A 21574-nucleotide genomic window follows, 5' to 3' on the forward strand; every position below is an offset into this window, starting at 1 on the left:
TCTAAAATTGAAAATGTGAAATTTGAATATCTGCAAAATTAAAAAAGTAGGTCACTGTGACCTACTTCTTTTATAAATATGTTTCAAGGCCTCAAGATGCATCAACTTACAAGATTTGATGATTCTAAACCTCTCGGTATTTGAAATAACAACTTAAAATATATCTATAAATGATAAGCCATAAAATTCAGAAAGTAGGTCACGGTGACCTATTTTTCAGTTGACGCATTCCAAGGTCCCATGATCCACCAACTGACAAGTTTTGATGATCATAGGCTTCAAAGTGTCCAAGATATGCATCAAAATTAATTTTAAAATAAATACCTGCAAAATTCAAAAAGTAGGTCACCGTGACTTACTTTTGAGACAACTTGACACAAAGTCCTAAGATGCATCAACTGTCAAAATTTGATGATCCTAGTCCTTATAATGACTAAAATATCAAAGATTTAAGGAAATATAAATTTAGGTCAACTTTGAAGTGACCTTGAGACCACGCCCTTTGCCCCAGGGTAATGCCTTGAACAATTTTTAATCTACAACATATCCTCATCCTTATGTGTAAGTTTGGTGATAATCTGCCCAGTGGTTCTTGAGAAGAAGATTTTTTAGCAACCACTACTTTTGTTTGTATTGTCCTGATTATCTCCCCTTGTTAAAGGGTCACATCCCTCTATTTAGTATGTATGAAAGCCCTTGGGCCAATGATACCCTGTAACAAATTTGAAAAAAATTGGCCAAGGGGTTCTTGAGTTATAGCCCTTTTTCTAAAAAGTTTACGCACACCGCACAAATGGCCATAGCATTAGCTCTTTGAGCCTTCGGCTCAGAAGAGCTAAAAATGGTATCATTTAACGTTATATTTGTTGTTGTATATCGATTATGAACTGACGCCACTAAAAGGTACGGTATTCTTGCATAATGTATATAAAATCATTGTATATGTAATGTCTGTAATAGAGACTGTGCTTTCATGTGTCACCCGCCTGTGTTGGCATATACTATCATTTCTAATCATAGATTTAAGCATCTGAGGGCCTCTCATTACATGGTAATACTCGGATAAGTTTCATATCGTAATTCATGCATGTACAACCACTCAATGAATTCAGACATAAAGATGAATAATTCCTGATCACGATTGAATAACATTTGGACGTGAAACGTATGTTTTGATTGTATTTTATTATATTATATACCGTAATGATTTCAGGATTACAATAATCATGAGATAAAAAACGTCAAATTCTTTAAATGATGTAATGGCTAGTTTGCATGTATTGTACACTATACAATACTACAGTAATTGTTGTATTACTGACACATAATCAGTAAAAGTTGATATCCAGTACTCGCGTACAAATTATATCAAAATCAAATAATGCATTTTTATGATTAACTGTATAGTCCTTTGTTTACAGCTGTCGGTACAGAGTAGTTGTGATCAGTGCAACAATCCAAACGGAGATTCCACCTGTAACAAGGAAGCTTAGGCTGATACATGCTTTATTGTTTGTTTCATAAATCATGGCGATTATCACTAATACAAAACGTATTTGATACCCAATAATACTCACCATGGTTGCATTGACTTCTATTTTCGGATTGGTAGCTATTCTTGCTGTCAAATACTTGCATCGTCTTAGACACTTGATGGGTCTTTAGTTCAATACTACGTTTGCGACGCCGTGTGGGTTTCACGCATACATCAGTCTAAATTGAAAATAAGCTACATAATCAAGGAAGCATTCTGCTTAGAAATCAGACAAATTAGAAGATACCATCTTATTTGCAAATATCTCTTCAATTTTAAAACATAAAGACCATGGACTATCCTTCAGTTTTCTTTCTTACTTATATTTGTAACAAGGGAGTCGGTGGGATTTGCGGTGTAAGATGATACTACTTCATTTCCTTTATCGGAGGAAATGAAAGGCTGAATTTTATCTCCAGTACGAAGAACAAGTAAAAGATCGAGAAAACAATTCATCCAACTTGTGGAATTAAGTTCTAATTGGCAAAAGTAACTGAACAATGAATTGCGCAGTACAGTTAAGATGGTCAATGGAAATTTCGCCGAAAATATGCAACTGACAAACATCATTTATTAGGACGGATGGAACGTGGGGATCCGGGTTAGAATAGGTCCTCAATACCCCTTGCTTGTCGTAAGAGGCGACTAAATTGGGCGGTCCTTCGGATAAGACCGAAAAAAAATGAGGCCCCGTGTCACAGCAGATGTGGCTTGACAAAGATCCCTCCCTGATCAAAGGCCGTAAGCGCCGAGTATAGGCCTAATTTTTGCAGCCCTTCACCGACAATGGTGAACTCTACATACAAGTGAAGTATTCTCAAAAGGGGTGTTAAACAATATAGAAATCAGTCTGCAGACGAATTGCAGCTCCCTACCTACACGTGTAGATTCACTTGTTTAAAGGAGAAAATAATTTCTTTTATCTTTCTAAATTGATCCGATAGCTCTATTCTGTCAAATGTTCAATGTTTATGCTACTCATTGGAACATGAACAATAACAGCGACAACCATTTGTTAGGTCAGAGAATGTTAATACAACATTTCATCACGTCCAAGAAATATGTAAAATAAATAATCCAGGCTCGTAATTTACTTTACCGTAGAATTGTGCTTCCGTTCAGATATGCGAAACACCACTGAATGGGCTTTGAATAGTCTCCGAAATGTCTGCTGATTGATAATAAGGACATATTTTTATGAACTGTCCATTTTTGGTAGATACGTTCCTGCTTCATGTGATTAAGCATTGAGATTTTCTTACAGATGTTAAGTTGGAAAAGAGATTTGTGAAAATTTGTCAATTCTGCCCCTAAGGGTTGGGGAGCAGGGGCACTGCAATTTACAATTTATTTCCCCCTTGTTCTTATATAAAATTTTAAAAGGCTTTCAAAGAAGTCATTAAGAATAATTTTAAAATGTTCAATTATTAACGGACACAGGCCAAGAGGAACATGTTCACCTGAGTGACTCAGATGACCTAATAGAAAGTAATCACTAGCTATGTCCTTCACATTGATACATCCGTTAAAGTGAAAGTAACACTCTTGAAAACTGAATTTGGTTGCTAATTTATAGTAGTAGCAGGCGTAGATCCCATCAGAGCCAGAGATAAACAAAATTTATCAAAATGTAAACTTTTGAGCAGTTAAATGTAGCTTATAAACCAATTATAAGGCTTGATTAATGAATATATTCATTATATTGTAATTATTCATAATAATTTTCCAGCGTTAAAACGAGAAGACCGATTCGACCCGACCCATACTATAATATGTAATTTTGTTTGTTTTCATTGTAACGTTATTTTGCTGTGAGAAACCTAAATAACAAAAACAAAAAACAAAGGACCATTACGATGCCACACAATATCATTATATGATTGAATAATTCCAAACTTTTCTGACTGAAACCCAATAGGCTAGAAAGAATAGAAACTTATGATCCAATCCCACGTGCCTTTGATGCGAATGAAAGGTGAAGATAAAGAACAGCGATCAATCTCATAACTCCTACAAGTAATACAAAATAGAGAGTTGGGCAAACACGAACCTCTGGATATACCAGAGGTGGGATCAGGTGCCTATGAGGAGTAAGCATCCCATGTCGACCGGTCACACCCGCCATGAGCCCTATATCTTCATCAGGAAAACGGAGTTATTGTATTCACCTCAGAAATGCCACATATTATAATTATAATGTTGATATAACGATGATTACATTTAAAAACGCAGTCAAGAATATTCTTTGTTCTTTGCTGACTAACAAAACCGAATAATTCTAGGCAATGGAATAATACAATAATAGATTCAATGTCAGTAGTGCATTTAATGAACATATTACACAATGCATTATTTTCATTATTTTACCTGGTGATATAATACACCACAATGTGCAGACAGATTTTATACAAACAGTAGTGTATTAATATTCTCATCTTCTGGGATATGAAAATATTGCCAGCAGTGTTGGAAATCCTGTGTACATACAAAGAGATAGACGTATTGATCGATAGCATATTACCTCTCCCATGTACATGTATGCAGGATACATTGTAACCTCGCAGGTAATCGTTATGTAGTTTTGATTGCCAGAGAATCGGAAACCATACATCGTTGCAATAACTTGTTTGCAGTTGGAAACCTGCTTTTCAAATTTTTCAAGAAGTTCAGGATGCTGGATACAATTACTTCTGTAAAAAAAAAAGATAAAAATATTGGTAACAAAACGAACATCAAATGCAGATCTTTCTAACAGAATGATAATATATAGCAGAAATTCTTATAGACGATTAAAAATAATTGTCACCCTTTCCCAAAAGGTAGCGTTCAAGAAGGCACGCAAAATCAAATGTGATATATTTCATTTTAATAACATATGGCGAATATTGATTGATGGAATGTCAGAGGATGTACAATCAATTATTTAGCCTATATTACTGTTAACAATGCTTGGATAGAGGCTTAGCCGTTGTATATAGATATAGTTTCTTAGTATCTCGAAGAATTATAGTAAATCGTGACAGTGTTATATAGATAACCTCATTGAGTCTCAAACAGTAACATCAATTCCTTGTGTTACTAGGCCGAAGCTAGCAGCCACTAAAAGCCGCGTTCACATGCTCTGATTTACTCACGGGATGCAAATTCTGCATATATGCAAAATCTACACCCGGGTGTCAATTTGAGCATGTGAACGCAATTGCATATATGCAAAAGTAAATATACATATGTGCAAATATACACCCGGGTGTAAATCTGCACCTACTCAGACCAGATGCAAATTTACTTTTGCATGTATATAATTACTCCTAGTGTATTTTTCTCATGTGAACGTACACACCGTATACAACGTCACACTCGAGGAATCGTCACTGTGGATCACGAGGGCTCGGCTCCGAAGAGGAGCAAACGCAGTATCATCGAGTATTAAGAGATCGGTTTTCTCATAAAATACACCGTATTTCTGCAAACATCCAACTGCATAGAGTGTCGTAGACATATCTTGATCAATCAAATTTGTCACCGAAGCCTACACAGTAAGGGAAAATCTTCCTTCTCAATCGAAAATAATCCGCCATCTTTATCAAACGTCGAGAATCATTGCCATTTGACCCTAATTTGTTAAATACCAGGTGAACGCTTTGCAAATATACTTTTACACACGGGTGCAATTTTTGCATATATGCAAACCTTGCACCCCGTGAGTAAATCAGCCCATGTGAACGGGGCTTTAGATAGTTCATCAAAGTACTGGGAATACTCAGACGGAATACTAAAATGTAACACATGATGAATTAAAATTAATAATTTTTCAAACAATTAGTCAACAAAGTTTTAATTACCAAGTTTCATCCTTGAAGGCAATTGAGCTCACCTGAAATTCTAGACGTTACATGACATAGGGGGATACTGAATGTTGATAATAAACTAATCTTTGAAGAGTCCACAAAAGGAATATGCAAGCAAGAAAGTAGATCCCTTGAACTATCACATTCCACCTTCAGTTTGGGGCTGTAGGGGTACCACCTGAAGCCTCCCAAGTATGGTACCACATTTCAGACCTCTCTAATAAATGACTATAGGGTGTTGGAATAATACAAAACTGATAAAGGACTAGAGAACAATGAAGTCAAACATATAGAACCTTTAAAAGGGATGACATAGGCTTTTAAGGACAATTAAGCTTACCTGAAAGTTCCTAATTTTACATCATGTATGGTCTTGATAGCTAATAATTATCTTTCAAGAGTCCACGAAAAGAGTATGCAGGCAAGGAAGGGTACCCCCAGGACTATCATTTTCCACCCCAGTTTGGGATTGTAGGGATATCACTTGGAACCTCCCAAAGGTGGGGGCTTTTTACAGACCTTTCTAATAATTGACTAAAAGGTGTTGGAATAAATCAAGACTGATAAACAAATAGAGGACAATGATGTCAAATACATACAACCCTTAAAAGGGGTCATATAGGTCTTAAAAGACAATTGAGCTCACCTGAAAGTTCAAGAGTTTATATCACGTAGGGTCATAATGGAGACTAATATTTAATCTTTGAATAGTCCGCTGAACAATTATCGACGTAAGAAAGGGGACCCATAGAGCTATCATTTTCTACCTTAAGTTCGGGGTTGTAGGGGTACCACTTAGGGCATCCCAAGGGTGGGACCACCTTTCAGGAATTTCTACTAATTGACTAAAGGATATTTAAATAAGCCAAAAGTGATAAATGACTAGAGAACAATGATGTCAAAAACATAAAACCCTTAAAAGGGTTCATAGAGGTCTTTAAGGGCAATTGAGCTCACCTGAAAGTATATGATTTTACATCATGTAGGGTCATAATGGAGGCAAATAACTTAGCAATTGAAACCGGAACTCCCATGAATATCATGCTCCAAATTCACGTAAGCTTTCTGCTGATGTAGGAACTCTCTTCCCTCATATCTGATCCTCTAAGGGAACCATATACAAATAAGAACTGTATTCCACATTTCCTAGGCGTATATACCCTTGGGACCGATGATAAACCCTCTCATCCCTGCGTTCTCTCCAGCCTGCACAAGGGTGACATGTTGTTTTATGGGCCACTTCGGGTTAAGCTCCCCATAGACCATGGTGGACATAACACTGACCTTGCTACCTGTGGCCATCACTACTTGCAACTGCACTCCTTGGATTGTCATTTCTGCCATGAATCATATGGTCGGGCGTAATTGCCCAGTGGGTGCAAACAAGTCTCTGTAGAGCCTAGAAACATGCTTGCAGGGCATGTCATCCGTCTCCCCCTCTACTTGTCAAACTTCACCTCCAACCTACTTTTCTCCTCTGGCTGAGAAATTCCCTGCGTCACTGTCTCCGGGCATTTCTCAAGCATCTCATTATCCACGTACTCCTTCTAAACAGATGAGTTTTCCTGATCTGGTGAATGCTCCAGGTCCCTTGCACAAAACCCTTCAGCTCTAGCACTGCAATGTGTTAGGGAAATTCGCACCTGTCTGGGGTACATGACTCATCCATGGAGAAGGCCTCAGACTTGTCTTCTTCCAATGTAGTACCCAGATTCCTCCTCCTCCTCTGGTGCCTTTCGGAACCTCTTTAGCCCTTTTTTAAACGACACACACATGAGAGTGCATGTTTGTCCCTTTTCCCGATGACTCGTCCAATGAGCGTTTCTCTGCTATGCCAGTGTCCGATACCAATATCGCGGGCCTTTGTTGGAAAGCACTCCGGTGTCAGCATCCATACATCCCGGTGGATATGTTCATTTTTAGCCAACGGTGGACGTACGTCGCTCCCCACTCTTGATACTCAAGTGTACGTTGGTGGGTCTTGGAATTCTCCCTAGGCTTCACCGTTGTTTCTTGCCTTCTGGGTGCATCCTTCCAGTTGAGCTCCGGACAGTCCCTCTTGAAATAGCCAAGACCCCATACTTGAAGCAACCAAGTGTTTCTGTTCATGCTCCTGCTGTGATGAGAGGTGCATCGGGGGGGGGGGGGGGGGGGGGGGGGGGGGGGGGGGGGGGGGGGGGGGTGTGCCCCGCATTTTCTTCTCCAGTTCCTTAATTCTCAGACATAGGTTCCTTAAATCCCTTTTCAATGCCGGTTTTCGTCCGGTTGCTGGACCTCCTCCTGGACCATCATACTTATTTCCCTCATGGGTTTAAATTGACTTGGTTTACCGGGAATGCTGGTAGTACTGCATTCTGTCCACATCTTCCTCCAATCTTAGGTCTAACATCCAGGGAGTACAAATATCGACTACAAAACACAGCCTACCAATAAACGCAGGTACAGATGGGAAAGCAAGTACCGCTAAACTGAGGACACTGTCCGCCCACTGGTGCAGCGATTCTCCCACATTCTGAGAAACTGATTGGAAATTCATTTGGTGTTGATGTGTGCACTGACGACCCGAAGCGCTTCTCAGAACGTCCCAAGATCTAAGCCAGTGAGATATTATCGTCCATCTCCAACAACATAATGTAATATAGTCGTTCAAAGTGTCATCCAAGGAAAAGTAGAATTGGTTGTGATGCTTCATCTCTGTTCATTGTTAACTGCAAGCTAGCCAAGCAATCTTGTGCAAGAGGGATTTCCAAGAAGAATTCCCATCATACCGCAGATCCATGTACCTAGGCGCGTTTCTACCGGTACCAATTTCATGTTCCATTGGACAAAGGTGCTTGGGGACAAGGTAGGGTGTGTGGGGTACTGGGGCTATCCCCTGGGAGGAACGTTCAGAGAATGGCGTCTGTTAGCTGCAAAAATGTAGCCCTATCCGAGTTTTTTATCTGACGTTTTAGGGATAGAGCTACATTTTCATAGGATCTCCGTAATGGTGCAAAATAATTTTATGAATAACCGATAATAAGCTCCGTGTATTAGTTTACAATGTTGTTTACATCAAAAGGAGTACCGACTTTGTGCTTGGGCATGTCTAATAAAGGTGGTTTTCATTAAACATCATGTACAGCATGCAACATTTTTCGTCTGCTTCGTCATGCTTGTTATCACGAGATTTCGTAGGTTGATCTACTGAAAAACCTACACACAGACAATCTGCACGAAAATATAGTTACTCGAGCCACTCCGACAAAGAAAGAAAAATCATATGGTTGCATAAAGAATTTACACTCTGCTGTTCATTTCTTAAATTGATATCAAATCTAAACCTTTACAATAACGGCGAAATAGCTTTTTCCTCCATACTTGTCCATTGATGTAAATACTACATTGAACTTATATGGCATTTGCAAATAACTTGAAAATCGGAAGTTGAAACTTCAGTACATCAAACAGCGCACAGAAATGAATCGAGAAATTGGAATATATCGAAATTGTTGAAAACGGTAAAATAGATTACGGAGATCTTATAGGGTTGTAGCCCTCTCCCCCTAAACAAATCTGGAGAGGGCTACATTATTACAGCTAAGCGTATGTGATTCTGGTTTACCCAACCGGGGCGTAACGTTGGCTACTCTACCCCTTCTCCCCTACAAACAGTGGTACCAGGCTGTGCCTGGAAACGAGTAGAAGAAACCTGCTTCTGATAGGGGACGGTCATGGCAACAATGGGTTGCATATGTGTGCTCGCATAGTCACCAACCATGGGGATACCAAGGATTCGGCGTGCTGGACACTCCTCCGACATAGAGTCAAGAAAATGGAATGAGTAGGTTTTGCGAAGCTGTACCGCATGGTAATGGGTCAGAGGACCCTGTGAGGAGATTGGAATAATTGCACCTACAAAATGGATCCCCATCTAAAATCTGAACTGTCAATCTCTTGAGAACTGAACTAGTGACAAGTAAACCTCACCCCTACCATTGCCACCTCTGAACCTTCTAACTCCTCCCTCAAACAAGAATACAAGGACAGAGTGAAATAATCACCACCCATGAAAATTTCCTGAGAAAACAACTCTACCATAGGTCCTTTCATATCGCCGTGGGCACTTCAATTCCGTCGGTTGTCTATACTAAAGCCTAAATTGCCTATCAACCCACTCGTGTGTAAATTCAAGGACACGATGTTATGCCGCGCGATCGTTGGAGTATCCGGGGATTGATTGACTGAATATTGTTTAATGTCCCTCTCGAGAATATTTCACTTATATGGAGACGTCACCACTACCGGTAAAGGGCTGCAAAATTTAGGTCTATGCTTGGATCTTTTGGCCTTTTGATCAGGGGGGATCTTATGCACCTGCTTTGCTGTCTCATCCGAAGGACCGTCACATTTAGTCGTCTTTTACGACAAGCAAGGGGTACAGAGGACCTATTCTAAACCGGATCCCCACGGGATTGGGGGGTGGGGGTACAAGGCCAACACAGAGAACACCCAATCCATAGACAAATCCATCATATTTGTATGCAAAAAAATATACAAAGCTACTAGATTGTGATTAAAAATGTCTAAATAAGGAATTCTATCTATCTAAAAATAATCACTAAACCTCAATTTCATCAAAATTGAGAAACATTTACTAAATTAAAAGACCCCGGCAAAATAGCAGCCGACCAGCGCACTGCAGGTAAACAACAAATTTGCAATCATCCATAGATATACGTCCATGGCCTGGAGTTGTGCGCCGATAAAATACACCACAGTCAGATTAAAGAGGTCTGCTAATGGATCGAGACTCGGAAGGCACATGGTGCGACCCCAATATCCCCAAACTGAGGGCTGAAACTAGTCCTCGTTCTTGCCTGCATATCCTTTCAGCAGACTCTTCAAAGATTAAGTTGTTATTAACCTCCATTATGGCCCTACATGATGTAAAATTAGGAACTTTCAGGTGAGCTCAATTGCCCTTAAAGGCCAATGTGATCCCTTTAAATATTCCATATGTTTGACTGCATTGTTCCCTAGTTCTTTATCAGTTTTGTTTTATTCCAACACTCTATAGTCATTTATGAGAAAGGTCTAAAAAGTTTTACCACCGTTTGGTGACCGCAGGTAATACCCCTACAACCCCAAACTGAGGGACGAGAATAATAGTTCTAGGGGTCCACTTCCTTTCCTGCATACTCCGTTTGTGGACTCTTCAAAGATTAATTTGTTATTATCATTATCGCCCTATGTGATGTAACGTCACGAACTTTCAGGTGAGCTCAACTGCCGTCAAGTATGAAAATTAGTAATTAAAGAATTGTATTATTCTGTTCGAGTACTTGCAGTACCTTGATGAACTTTCTTATTGGCGGCTGTCTTCTATGGCCTTATTTAATAATGGTTTGTGGCTGCTAGCTTCAGCCTATTCCTTGTGTTCCGGCTGGATCCGGATTAGAATACGCCCACAGTACCCCCTTGCTTGTCGTAAGAGGCGACTAAATGGGACGATTCTTCAGATGAGACCGCAAAAACCGAGATCCTGTGTCACAGCAGGTACGACATGATAAAGATCCCTCCCTGCTCAAAGGCGGTAAGCACCGATCATAGGACTATTTTTTGCAGCACTTCCGTGGCATTGGTGACCTATCCATGTGAGCGAATCATTCCCGAGAGGGACGTTAAACTTTAAGCGCCCTACATACAGGATATTGGGCTCACAGCGGGTGTGATCGGTCGACAGGGGATGCTTACTCCTCCTAGGCACCTGATCCCACCTCTGGTGTGTCCAAGGGTCCGCGTTTTCTCAACTATCTAGTTTGTATTGCTTATAGGAGTTATGAGATTGATCATTGTTTGTTATCTTCACTTTTCATACACATGTATATTATTAAAAGTTTAAAGGGGAAAATCATTTTATTTTATCTTCCTAAATTGATCCGATAGATCGATTGTATCAAAAGTTCAATGTGTACGCTACTTATTGGGACATGTTGATAAACCCAATGGACAACTTGTTGGAGTACTAGATCCAGCTTCTTTGAAAATGTGCTTATGCGGGATCAGTTTTGGTGAAAAAGGATGAACATATACCTGTAAGAATCCTGAACCCAACACCCCAGGAATACAAGTTGCCTGCTGGCACACATTTCAGTAAATTAGCAGAGGCTGAAGTGAAGTCCAGAATACTACTGATATATCAATTGATAACAATGAAAGTCCTTAGTGCCTGGGGTCTGTGGGGCATGTCCCTGCAGATTTGGACAGTTTAGTGGAAACTTCAATAACAGTTCAAAAGAAATGCAAACCCTACTTATGAAATACAGAGATACCTTTGCTAAAAATACCAGCGGCGTTGGACGCTTCTGAAGAATCACTCACCATATTGTTACAAGTACATGAAATGCCCCATCCGTGTTCCAGACAGTTTCTCGAACACCATTTGGGATTCCAAGGTGAGGAGAATCCTTCCTTGTGACGTCATTCAAGACGTTATTCCCGATGACCCTGACACTGATATTTGCTCTGAAGGACACAGCGTCCACAGGCATGAGAGGGAGACAATGATTGATATAGCAAATACAGATTCGAAAAATTACACAAATGGAAGACTTGATTGATATAGCAAATACAGATTCGAGAAATTACACAAATGGAAGACTTGGAGGAAAAGGAATATGCTTTTCAACTCATCTACACCAGTGACAAACTAGGACAGAAATAAAGACATGATAGAGTGCTTTGTAAGCTTTTCAAATAGGAAGTTGATGGGTTTCCAAAAGATCGAGAAGATTTGTTTACTGAGTATCCAGTCCTGATGCAATTTTGGCTGACAAGAGATAATCAGTTGTTAGATGATGTCTTTATTACCAATGGAAATTCCAGGAAAAAAAACCGAAATTATTCATTGTGACAGGATAACAAACATTGATGAATCTCATAACTTGTATAAGCAATACAAATAGATAGTTGAGCAAATACGGACCCCTGGACACACCAGGGGTAGAATAAGGTGTCTGGGAGGAATCAGGAGCCTGGGAGGAGTACGCATCCCCTGTCGATCAGTCACACACTCCATGAGACTTATATATTGATAAGGTAAACGAAGTTATCGTAGTCAAAATCAGTGTGCTAAGAACGGTCTAACAATCGGTATGAAACACGTCAGACAGCATTTGACCCAATGATAGGTTGTATTGGCAAACTAGATCGTATAAGGACAATCGAATTTGCAAAATGCTGACTTTAAACAAGACTATTGAAAACCCTGCACCATCAACTTGTTTGTCAGTAGCCTGATTCTATTTAAAAACTGACCATAAGCAAAACAAGCTCTTGTGTATCGAATCAGCTGAGATAGATAAACACCATATGAAGGTGATAATGGAATATTGCTTCATAAATAAGGGAAGTTCACGATGGAGAAGCTGATATTATACCGTTTATCAAAACGTTGAATTGCTAGTTTGCCGTTATCTATTTTCAATAAAATATTCAAGTATGAAGCATTTCAAGTTCACAGGAACATATCAGATTGATATATGAATGAAAATGATTATTGTTAATATATAAAAATTCGTCGATATATCTAAATGTGGCATTGAAAGCCACAGCCATATATTTTTGTTTTCTTCTCACGTAGAGGTTTATGAATAAATTACTACTTCTGCGCATATTAGAGAAATATATCTCTGAGTATTGCTTATAGGAGTTATGAGATTGATCACTGTTCGTTATCTTCACCTTTCATCCACACCATGAATTATTATTATCTTTTACATTTAGATCTTTAGAAAGAACTCACGCTCATGCAATAAATCAATCTAAGTACAGTATATAGGCTTATATATTTATAATATAGGTATGTAGTTTAGTCAGATTGAAAATAAATGACAGATTTATAAATGAAAATATTTTTTAAAAAGTCACCAAAGCTGATATCGATCGCATCGGAAAGCTTTAGTTTTTTGTTTTTACCCTCTGACCTATCTTAGAGGGAATCATACATGTGAATGTTACTAAAAATCCTGTTATGTATGCTTTATGTTTGCTGCAAGGTAAATGGTACAGAAATGTGGACTTTGTCGACAAAAATAAAGTTTATAATTTGAAAAAATTGTACAATAACGATTCTATTTCTTAGATCTAAAGATCAATGGTGTTTTCTCTATAAATAACATGGAAATATATTGAAAGGCTAAAGCGTACGTTATTACTCTATTACTTTAAAATATTTAAGATTATTTTAAGAGGCCAAATTAGGCTCATATTACATAGGTTTTAACCATGAATTCACTTTCAATTTTCGAACCGCGGTTTACTTTATGATAATTCATGTACAATCTTATTCTCATATACTTTTAAGTTCTTAAAATTGATAACATTATCAGATCGTTGCAGATTAATTTGGTATACCTTATTCATATCACATATTCACATCAAAACAAAAGTACTTACCATCTACCCTTTTGTGTTTAGTAACCCAGAAGTGATGACAAAGAATTATATATGTTACATGAGGAATATGTTTTGGTTCCAGCTGACACAGCTTGCAACAACATTGTCTTTGTAAAGCTCACGATTACAACTGTATTAGAAACGAACTTGACATGACTTCCACATTTGGTAATCGCACCTATACTCCAACTACCATTTCAAACGATGAAATTCTTCAAAATCATGTTTCATTCAATTTAGACACATTTAATATCCCTGCCAATGGAATGGATGAATATGAGTTACTGTACCTATACTGGATTCCTAAACTTCACATAAACCCTTACAAAGACACATTGCTGGATCGAGTAAATGTTCTACCAAGTCCCTGTCTTTGCTCCTCGCGAAAATATTAATAGCTGTGAAGGAGAAACTTCGAATTACAAAGTACTGTGCCACAATATATGCCAGAAGTGGTGTAAATCAAATGTGAATTAAAAAAAAAATTCTAACTAACTTTAAATAAATTTGAAATCGCAAAACATATCAACCACATAAAGTCAACCACATCAAATTGTATGACATTTCAACACTTTGCACGGCGATTCTTCACGATAAATTAAAGACTAGACGTTTTGACAATATAGACCATTGTTTCTTCAACAAAAATGGAAAATGGAAATATTCATATCTAATGATCAGTCATCCAAAAATTACTTTGTTAAACACCACTCTGATTCCACGCACAAGTACTCTGAAGTTGAAATAAAAATATGTTGGAGTTCCTCATTGACAATATCTTCGTAGTCTTTGGTGATAAGGAATTCCCATGGGCACGAATTGTGCTCCTTTGTTAGCTGACCTGTTTTTATATTTTCATGAAGCTTATTCAACAGCTTCTTAAAGAAAATAAAAAATCTCTTTCTGTGGTCTTTAACTCGACATTCAGATACTACTATATCGACGACGTTTTATCGATTAGCAATAATCATTTTCATTCATATGTAGATTCGACATATCCTTGTGAACTTGAAATAAGACACCAGAGAGTCGTCCATTTCTGCTTCATAATTAGATTCATTATTGAAAATATATGTTAACAGCATACTACATGTAACATCTCAACTGTATAACAAACGGAATGATGTCATATTCTCCATCGTGCACTTCCAATCTTTATGTAGCAGTATTCCATTATCATATGCATATATTGTTTATATCGCTCTATTGGTTCGATTTGCAAGAGCTTGTTCTGCGTATGGTCAGTTTTTAAATCGAGGCAAGCTATTGAGAAACAAGTTGATATTACAGGGGTTTCAAGAGTCTTGTTTAAAGTCAGCATTTCGCAAATTCTATTGTCGTTATAAAGATTTAGTTTGACAATAAAATCTATCATTCGGTCAAATGCCGTCTGAAGTGTGTCATACAGCTTGCTAGACTGTTCTTGTACACTGATTTTGACTACGGATTAATTTGTTTACCTGATTAAGATATAGGGCTCACGGCGGTTGTGTATGGTCAACAGGGGATTCCTACTCCTCCCAGACACCTGATCCCACCTCTGCTATATCCAGGTGTCCGTCTTTGCTAACTCTTAATTTTTATTCCAATAAGGAGTTCTGAGATTGATTACTGTTTGTAATCTTCACCTTCTCATGGTAAGTTTTATTGAAGAAGATCCTGTGTTTTGGAGATGAAGCCGAAAATGTGAAAAGTTTACAATAACCTTTGGCTGAACTGAGTAAATGAACCACTTTATAGCGCCAAATACACAAGGAATACTTACGTTGAATCCCCATATTTCCATAAGTATACGGAATTTTCTGATTCCCCTGGATCTTTTGTAGGGACTATTCCTCCTTCAATTGCCTTACACGTTTGTGGAACCAGCGAGTAGGCTGTATCTGTATTGTGAAAGAGAGTATAGGGAATTACATGAATATTTGAATCGTGTTTTATGTCATATAGCAATACAAGTGTTTTATACTTTAGCGGAAAGTAAGGATTGTGGATTCTATAAGGATATATTTATGTGTGTAATATGCCAAACAATTGAATAGGTACCAATAAATTCAGTAATGCAGAAGAAATCAAAGTTAGGATTAACACCCAAATAAACCACTCTTTGGTCAACAATTGCTCTGACAACTTCTTTCTCCAACATCTAAGAATATGTATAGAATGTTAATTTTAAGATGGATTGATTGGATATGAAATTGAAGAAAGATTTACTCTAATAAAGGATAACATGAGATGCAAAAATACTACTTATCTAAATACATTGTATACATGACCTCACACATAATGGGAAATGTGTACACAGCAATTTCTTATCTTGGCCTTTGGGTATTGATCTTTTTCATGATTACCAATGAAAGTATGATCACGACCTTTATTTTTGAGAAACAACAGGCACCATCCTAACACGATATCAGGACTCATTTACCACACTTGATTATCCTAGACTTAGTACTCACAAGGTACTGAAGAATGAACAGATAGACAACAAACTGTACTGTACCATGCAAATCTGAATCAAATTTAATTATCCTAACTATATAAATTAAATACCCCATCTAATCATGGGAACATATGTACCTAATTCGATGATCATAGCCTTGTAACCATGCAAGTTTGACCTTGGCCTTTTACCATGGAAACAATAATATTCTCCCACTATTAATTTTGGAATATGTGTAACAAATTGGATGATCCTATCCTTATAAGAATGTTTATCTTATCCACAACAGACACACTGCACTATACCATAATATTACCCGTGGACATAAAAAAGCAAAATGATCTTACCCGATGATATACTTTAACTGTATACCGATTTTGGTCAGTAATTAGAGATCTGATCATCTTTGTTAGACTATCTGTTATTAAGGCACATGTCTCAGTGCACCTATTGTTCGTTTCAGGTCTTTCTACATAGAAACCCCATGAGAAACACATTCATGTGACTGAGTAAAACATGCCAATATTCGTGCCTACTCCCTAAGAAATCATTTTTCATATTACCCAGATTATCCACCATGACATAGTCCTGTGTGAACAAACAAGCAACACCTGCCCAGGTTCCATATTTTAAGGCGAATTTGTTGCGCTTAAACTAGTTTTAGTTTCGAATCAGTTTAGTAAACTATTCATTTGTTTTTCGAACTGGTTTTGAACTATTTTAAAACCAGAACTGGTTTTTTTTAATATGTTTTTACCAAAACTTAAACCCGTTCGTTAACCAACTAAACCGCCTCTGGGAGCAGTTTATTCGGTTTACGAGAGAAGCGGGAAATCAATTCAGCATGGCGACGGCATCACCTGTGGTTCTGAAATGTGCGGAATGCAGTTTCGAGTCCGAGATTATCGGGGACTTTCAGAATCATTGCTGTAAGATATTTTATACTAGGCCTATTTATCATATGTGTAATAATATACAAGAGTTTTACAAAAACATTTTCGATTGATTATGTAACTACAAAATCAAAGCGAGACAGAGGAAATTCGACAGTGAACTTTATTGTCATTAATGAAACGTTTTCAAACATTTTCATTTCCATACACAACTGCGATACACTGATAGCAGTCTATTCACATTTTGAGAAGTCGCCAGTTTTATCTGTAAAGGTCTACAATGTAAACAAACAACCACTGCGAAGCTCAGTCGACATGGGATGCTTAGTCCTCTTTAGGTACCTGATCCCATCTCTTGTATATCCAGGGGTCCGCGTACTCTCTATTTTGTATTGCTTACAGGAATTATGAAAATGATCACTGTTAACTACCTTCATCTTTCATTGTAGACCTTTACAGATAAAACTGCCAACTCCTGTGGTCTATTCCTATTTGGAAAAAAGGTCACTTTGTGTTTCGTCCGTACAGTAATACATCTCATCATTAGTAAGTTAAGAAAGCAACTAATTCATTGCAAATTTTTGGGGCCCAGAGGGCATACAAAGAATACGAACTTTATATGCACAAATTATGAAAGAGTGATAATATCCAGAAGAAAGATGATAGACAACGAAATAAAAATTACAAGTTCATGATAAATCAACCTTTCTTGATAATGAACAACTGTATATGTAATTGGCAGATTTTTCAATAATATTGTGTCATTCGTCGCTGAACTTGCTCAGAAGCCAGATAAGCTTTTCTCTATTACACAATTTTATAAAATTCGTGCACAAAATGTTCACGAACTCTATGAATGGTATGTATTATGATATACTACCATAGTCAGATAGTAAGTTTTGCAAAAAAACAACAACAAAAAAAACCCCCCACACACAGGTACCTGAAGTATGGACGCTACCCCCTCCCTTCTGTGGGGTTTTTTGTGTGCTTTTTTTGCGGCTATTATTTTTCTGAAATGTGTGTATTCTCTGTCTATCCCATCCCATCCCATTTTGTATTTAATTACGTAGGTATACTTTAAATAAATTATTTGATATAAGAAATTATTGTAAGCTGTTATTATAAAAGAAAAATTCCCATTGAGTTAATAAATGCGTGAAAATGAATGTGTTTTTAATCAAATTCACTTTAATTGCTGATCAGGTAATTTAAGAACATTATTGCATATGTAATGCATATATTAAAGGTGCAAGGATTTTGTAGTTGGCAACATTTATTTATTTTGAAGTATAGATTCTTGTTTAAAACATTCTCTATCTTTTGATAGACTCTAACATATCTGAAAACAACAATGAAATTCAGCTTCAATTTTAAGACATGGTGCCAAAAGAGTATCATATTTATATATCGAAAGAACTACAAAACACATATGTGTTTGGCAGTGAAAAGTAAACTGACGGCTTTAGGAAACAAAGAAATGGAGATGTGGCTGCCGCTGTTATGGTATACGACAAATCAAAGCAGCTGTATGCAACAGTAGAAGCCACTTTATCAGATCGCGGAAAGGAGTTGTTACAACATACATAGGCAAGGGTTGTCAACTTGCTCTTAGATTATGCCCCCTGGGTCGAGGCCTCTGCTGGTGGACTGTTAGTCCCCGAGGGTCTCTACAGCCCAGTAGCTAAGTACTTCGTTACTAGCTTGAAAATACGGATGTATATTTAATTGCTGTTATAAAATTTAGAAATTCATTTCAAAATTAAGGATTATCTCCCTCACGCATAGCTCTTATCCTTGGACGAATTTGGCTCCACTTTTTGGCACGCTGTTTTTGGCTATATTTAGCTCTAAAACTTCATAGTTCTTTCGGATTTCAAACATTTCGGTTGAGCATCACTGAAGAGACATTATTTGTCGAAATGCGCATCTGGTGCATCAAAATTGGTACAGTATAAGTTTTACATTGGTGTGACCAATTTGAGCAGGTTATCTGCAAGAAGACATCCAAATACGACAGCACTGACAGCACACACATGAATGGTAAATGTTACATTTTCTTATGTCCTTTTTAAACTTAAGGTAGAATACTAGTATTCATCTGTATAGTGTATACTCATAAAATATTGGTTTTGAATTGCACTAATTAGCTTTCAGACCATATATTAACACTCATTAATGATATATTTGTGAGGAAATAATAAATATATAATTTAATCGATTGGGTAAGTCAATTTCTACTGTTCATTAAATTGTTAAACTGTCTGATGGGGATTCAATATCTAAATCATTGTATTTTGAAATAATTGCTTTTCCATAACTCTTGTAGCATATGTATAAAAGTTATCATTCTTTCAAATAGAATTTTTAAAACAAGCCCCTTGGGTCTCTGTTCTCTATGCATTTGAGTTTATTGTCATGAGGTACACAAGCACTTAACAATTTCATCTGATTAATGTTTTGCAGGTGAAGGTAAAGCAGATGTACCAGCTACCAACCACAGCTCAGTATTGTCCAAGGTTGCAACCAGCTGTCTTATTGAAACACACAGTGCATTCTGAAAAATTTGCGAAACCTTCAATGAAAAAGAAAGGTTTGGAAAATTATTTCCTCTGAAATGAACAAGATGGGCTTCCATTTCACATCCTCTCAATGTGACCAGAAGTGGAAAAATCTGACTAAATCATACAGAGATTGTGTTGATCACTACTCCAAATCTGGTAATGACAGGCAAGAGGCCCATGGGCCTAGAATCGCTCTTCTGATACATTGTAGAACAGGCAAAAATTCTCACTAACCAAGATTCATCAATTAACAAAGTTTGATGATGTTAAGTCAAATAGCACCTGAAAATTTAAATGTAACTGTCCAAAAGTAGGTCACGGTGACCTACTTTTGGTCGTCACACTGAAGACTCAAGATGCATAAACTAACAAGTCAAATAGTATTCAAATATAGCCGTCAAATTCCAAAAGAATGCCACAGTGACCTACTTTTTGGTCGACACACTCCAAAGACTCAAGATGTATCAACTGACAAAGTTTGATAATTGAAGTCAAATAGTATCTGAAATATTCAGATATAAATGTCAAATTCCAAAAGTAGGTCACAGTGACTTACGTTTTGGTCGACACACTCTGAAGACTCAAGACCCATCAACTGACAAAGGTTGATGATTGTAAGTCAGATAGTATCTGAAATATTCAAATATAGCCGTCAAATTCCAAAAGTAGGTCACGGTGACCTACTTTTTGGTCAACAAACTATGAAGAATCAAGATGCATCAACTGACAAAGTTGATCCTAGCTTTCATAGTGTCCAAAATATGCATCTGAAATTGAAAATGTGAAATTTGAATGTCTGCAAAATTCAAAGAGTAAGTCACTGTGACCTACTTTTGTTTTTTTATAAATATGTTTTGAGGCCTGTAGACGCATCAACTTACTAGGTTTGATGATTCTAAATCTCTCGGTATCTGAAATAACAATCTTAAATGTATTCATAAATGATTAGCCATAAAATTCAGAAAGTAGGTCATGGTGACATACTTTTCACATGACGCAGTTTAAGATCCCATGATCCATCAACTGACAATTTTTGATGATAGGCTCAAAAGTGTTCAAGATATGCATCAAAATCCATTTAATAATAATTACCTGCGAAATTCAAAAAGTAGGTCACCATGACCTACTTTTGAGACAACATGATATAAGGTCCTAAGACGCATCAACTGACAAAATTTGATGATCCTAGTCCTTAAATTAAGCAAAATATCAAAGTTTTAACAAAATTTAAGGTAAACTTTGAAGTGACCTTGAGTCCACACCCGTTGCCCCAGGATGATGCCTTGAACATTATTTTTTTTTAATCTACAACCTATCCTCATCCTTATGCATAAGTTTGGTGATAATTTGCCCAGTGGTTCTTGAGATTTTTCGCAACCACTACTTTTGTTTGTATTTTCCTAATTATCTCCCCTTGTTAAAGGGCCACAACCCTAGTTTTAGTACAAATGAAAGCCCTTGGGCCAAGGATACCCTGTGACAAAGTTGACCAAAATTGGCCAAGGGGTTCTTGAGATATAGCCCTTTTTCCAAAAAGTTGATGCACACCGCACACCGCACGCCAGACATATGACCATATGATTAGCTCTTTGAGCCTTCGGCTCAGAGGAGCTAAAAAGAATGTCCATTTTATAAGGAATTGGAAGACTGTTACGGATATCGACCCAATGTAAAAGCCGTGTTTACACTAGGAACAGAAAGCACCGATATTGAAGAAGCAGCTGCAGGATCAACTTCAACTTCTTCAAGTGATTGTGATGTGGCCCCAAAGAAGAAAAAGAAAAACCAGCCAAATGAAATTGTACTTATCTTAGATGACATGAGAAAAGAACACAAAGAGATGATGAAAACTCTAA

The 21574-nt window shown here is 37.4% G+C and overlaps 1 protein-coding gene across 1 annotated transcript in view; it reads right to left on the minus strand.

Annotated features, from left to right (window-relative positions):
• Nucleotides 1–1168: 1168 nt before the first annotated feature.
• Nucleotides 1169–21574, minus strand: part of LOC130046456 (uncharacterized) — a 144789-nt gene continuing 124383 nt past the window's right edge. The window contains exons 7-10 of the mRNA XM_056153631.1: nt 15587–15704; nt 4056–4224; nt 1578–1713; nt 1169–1474 (exon numbers count right to left, since the gene is read on the minus strand). Coding sequence (XP_056009606.1) covers nt 1416–1474; nt 1578–1713; nt 4056–4224; nt 15587–15704 — 482 coding nt within the window. The 3' untranslated portion in view covers nt 1169–1415. The remainder of the gene's footprint in view (nt 1475–1577; nt 1714–4055; nt 4225–15586; nt 15705–21574) is intronic.

Source organism: Ostrea edulis, chromosome 2, assembly GCF_947568905.1.
Source record: "Ostrea edulis chromosome 2, xbOstEdul1.1, whole genome shotgun sequence".
NCBI classification, from domain to species: Eukaryota; Metazoa; Mollusca; class Bivalvia; order Ostreida; family Ostreidae; genus Ostrea; species Ostrea edulis.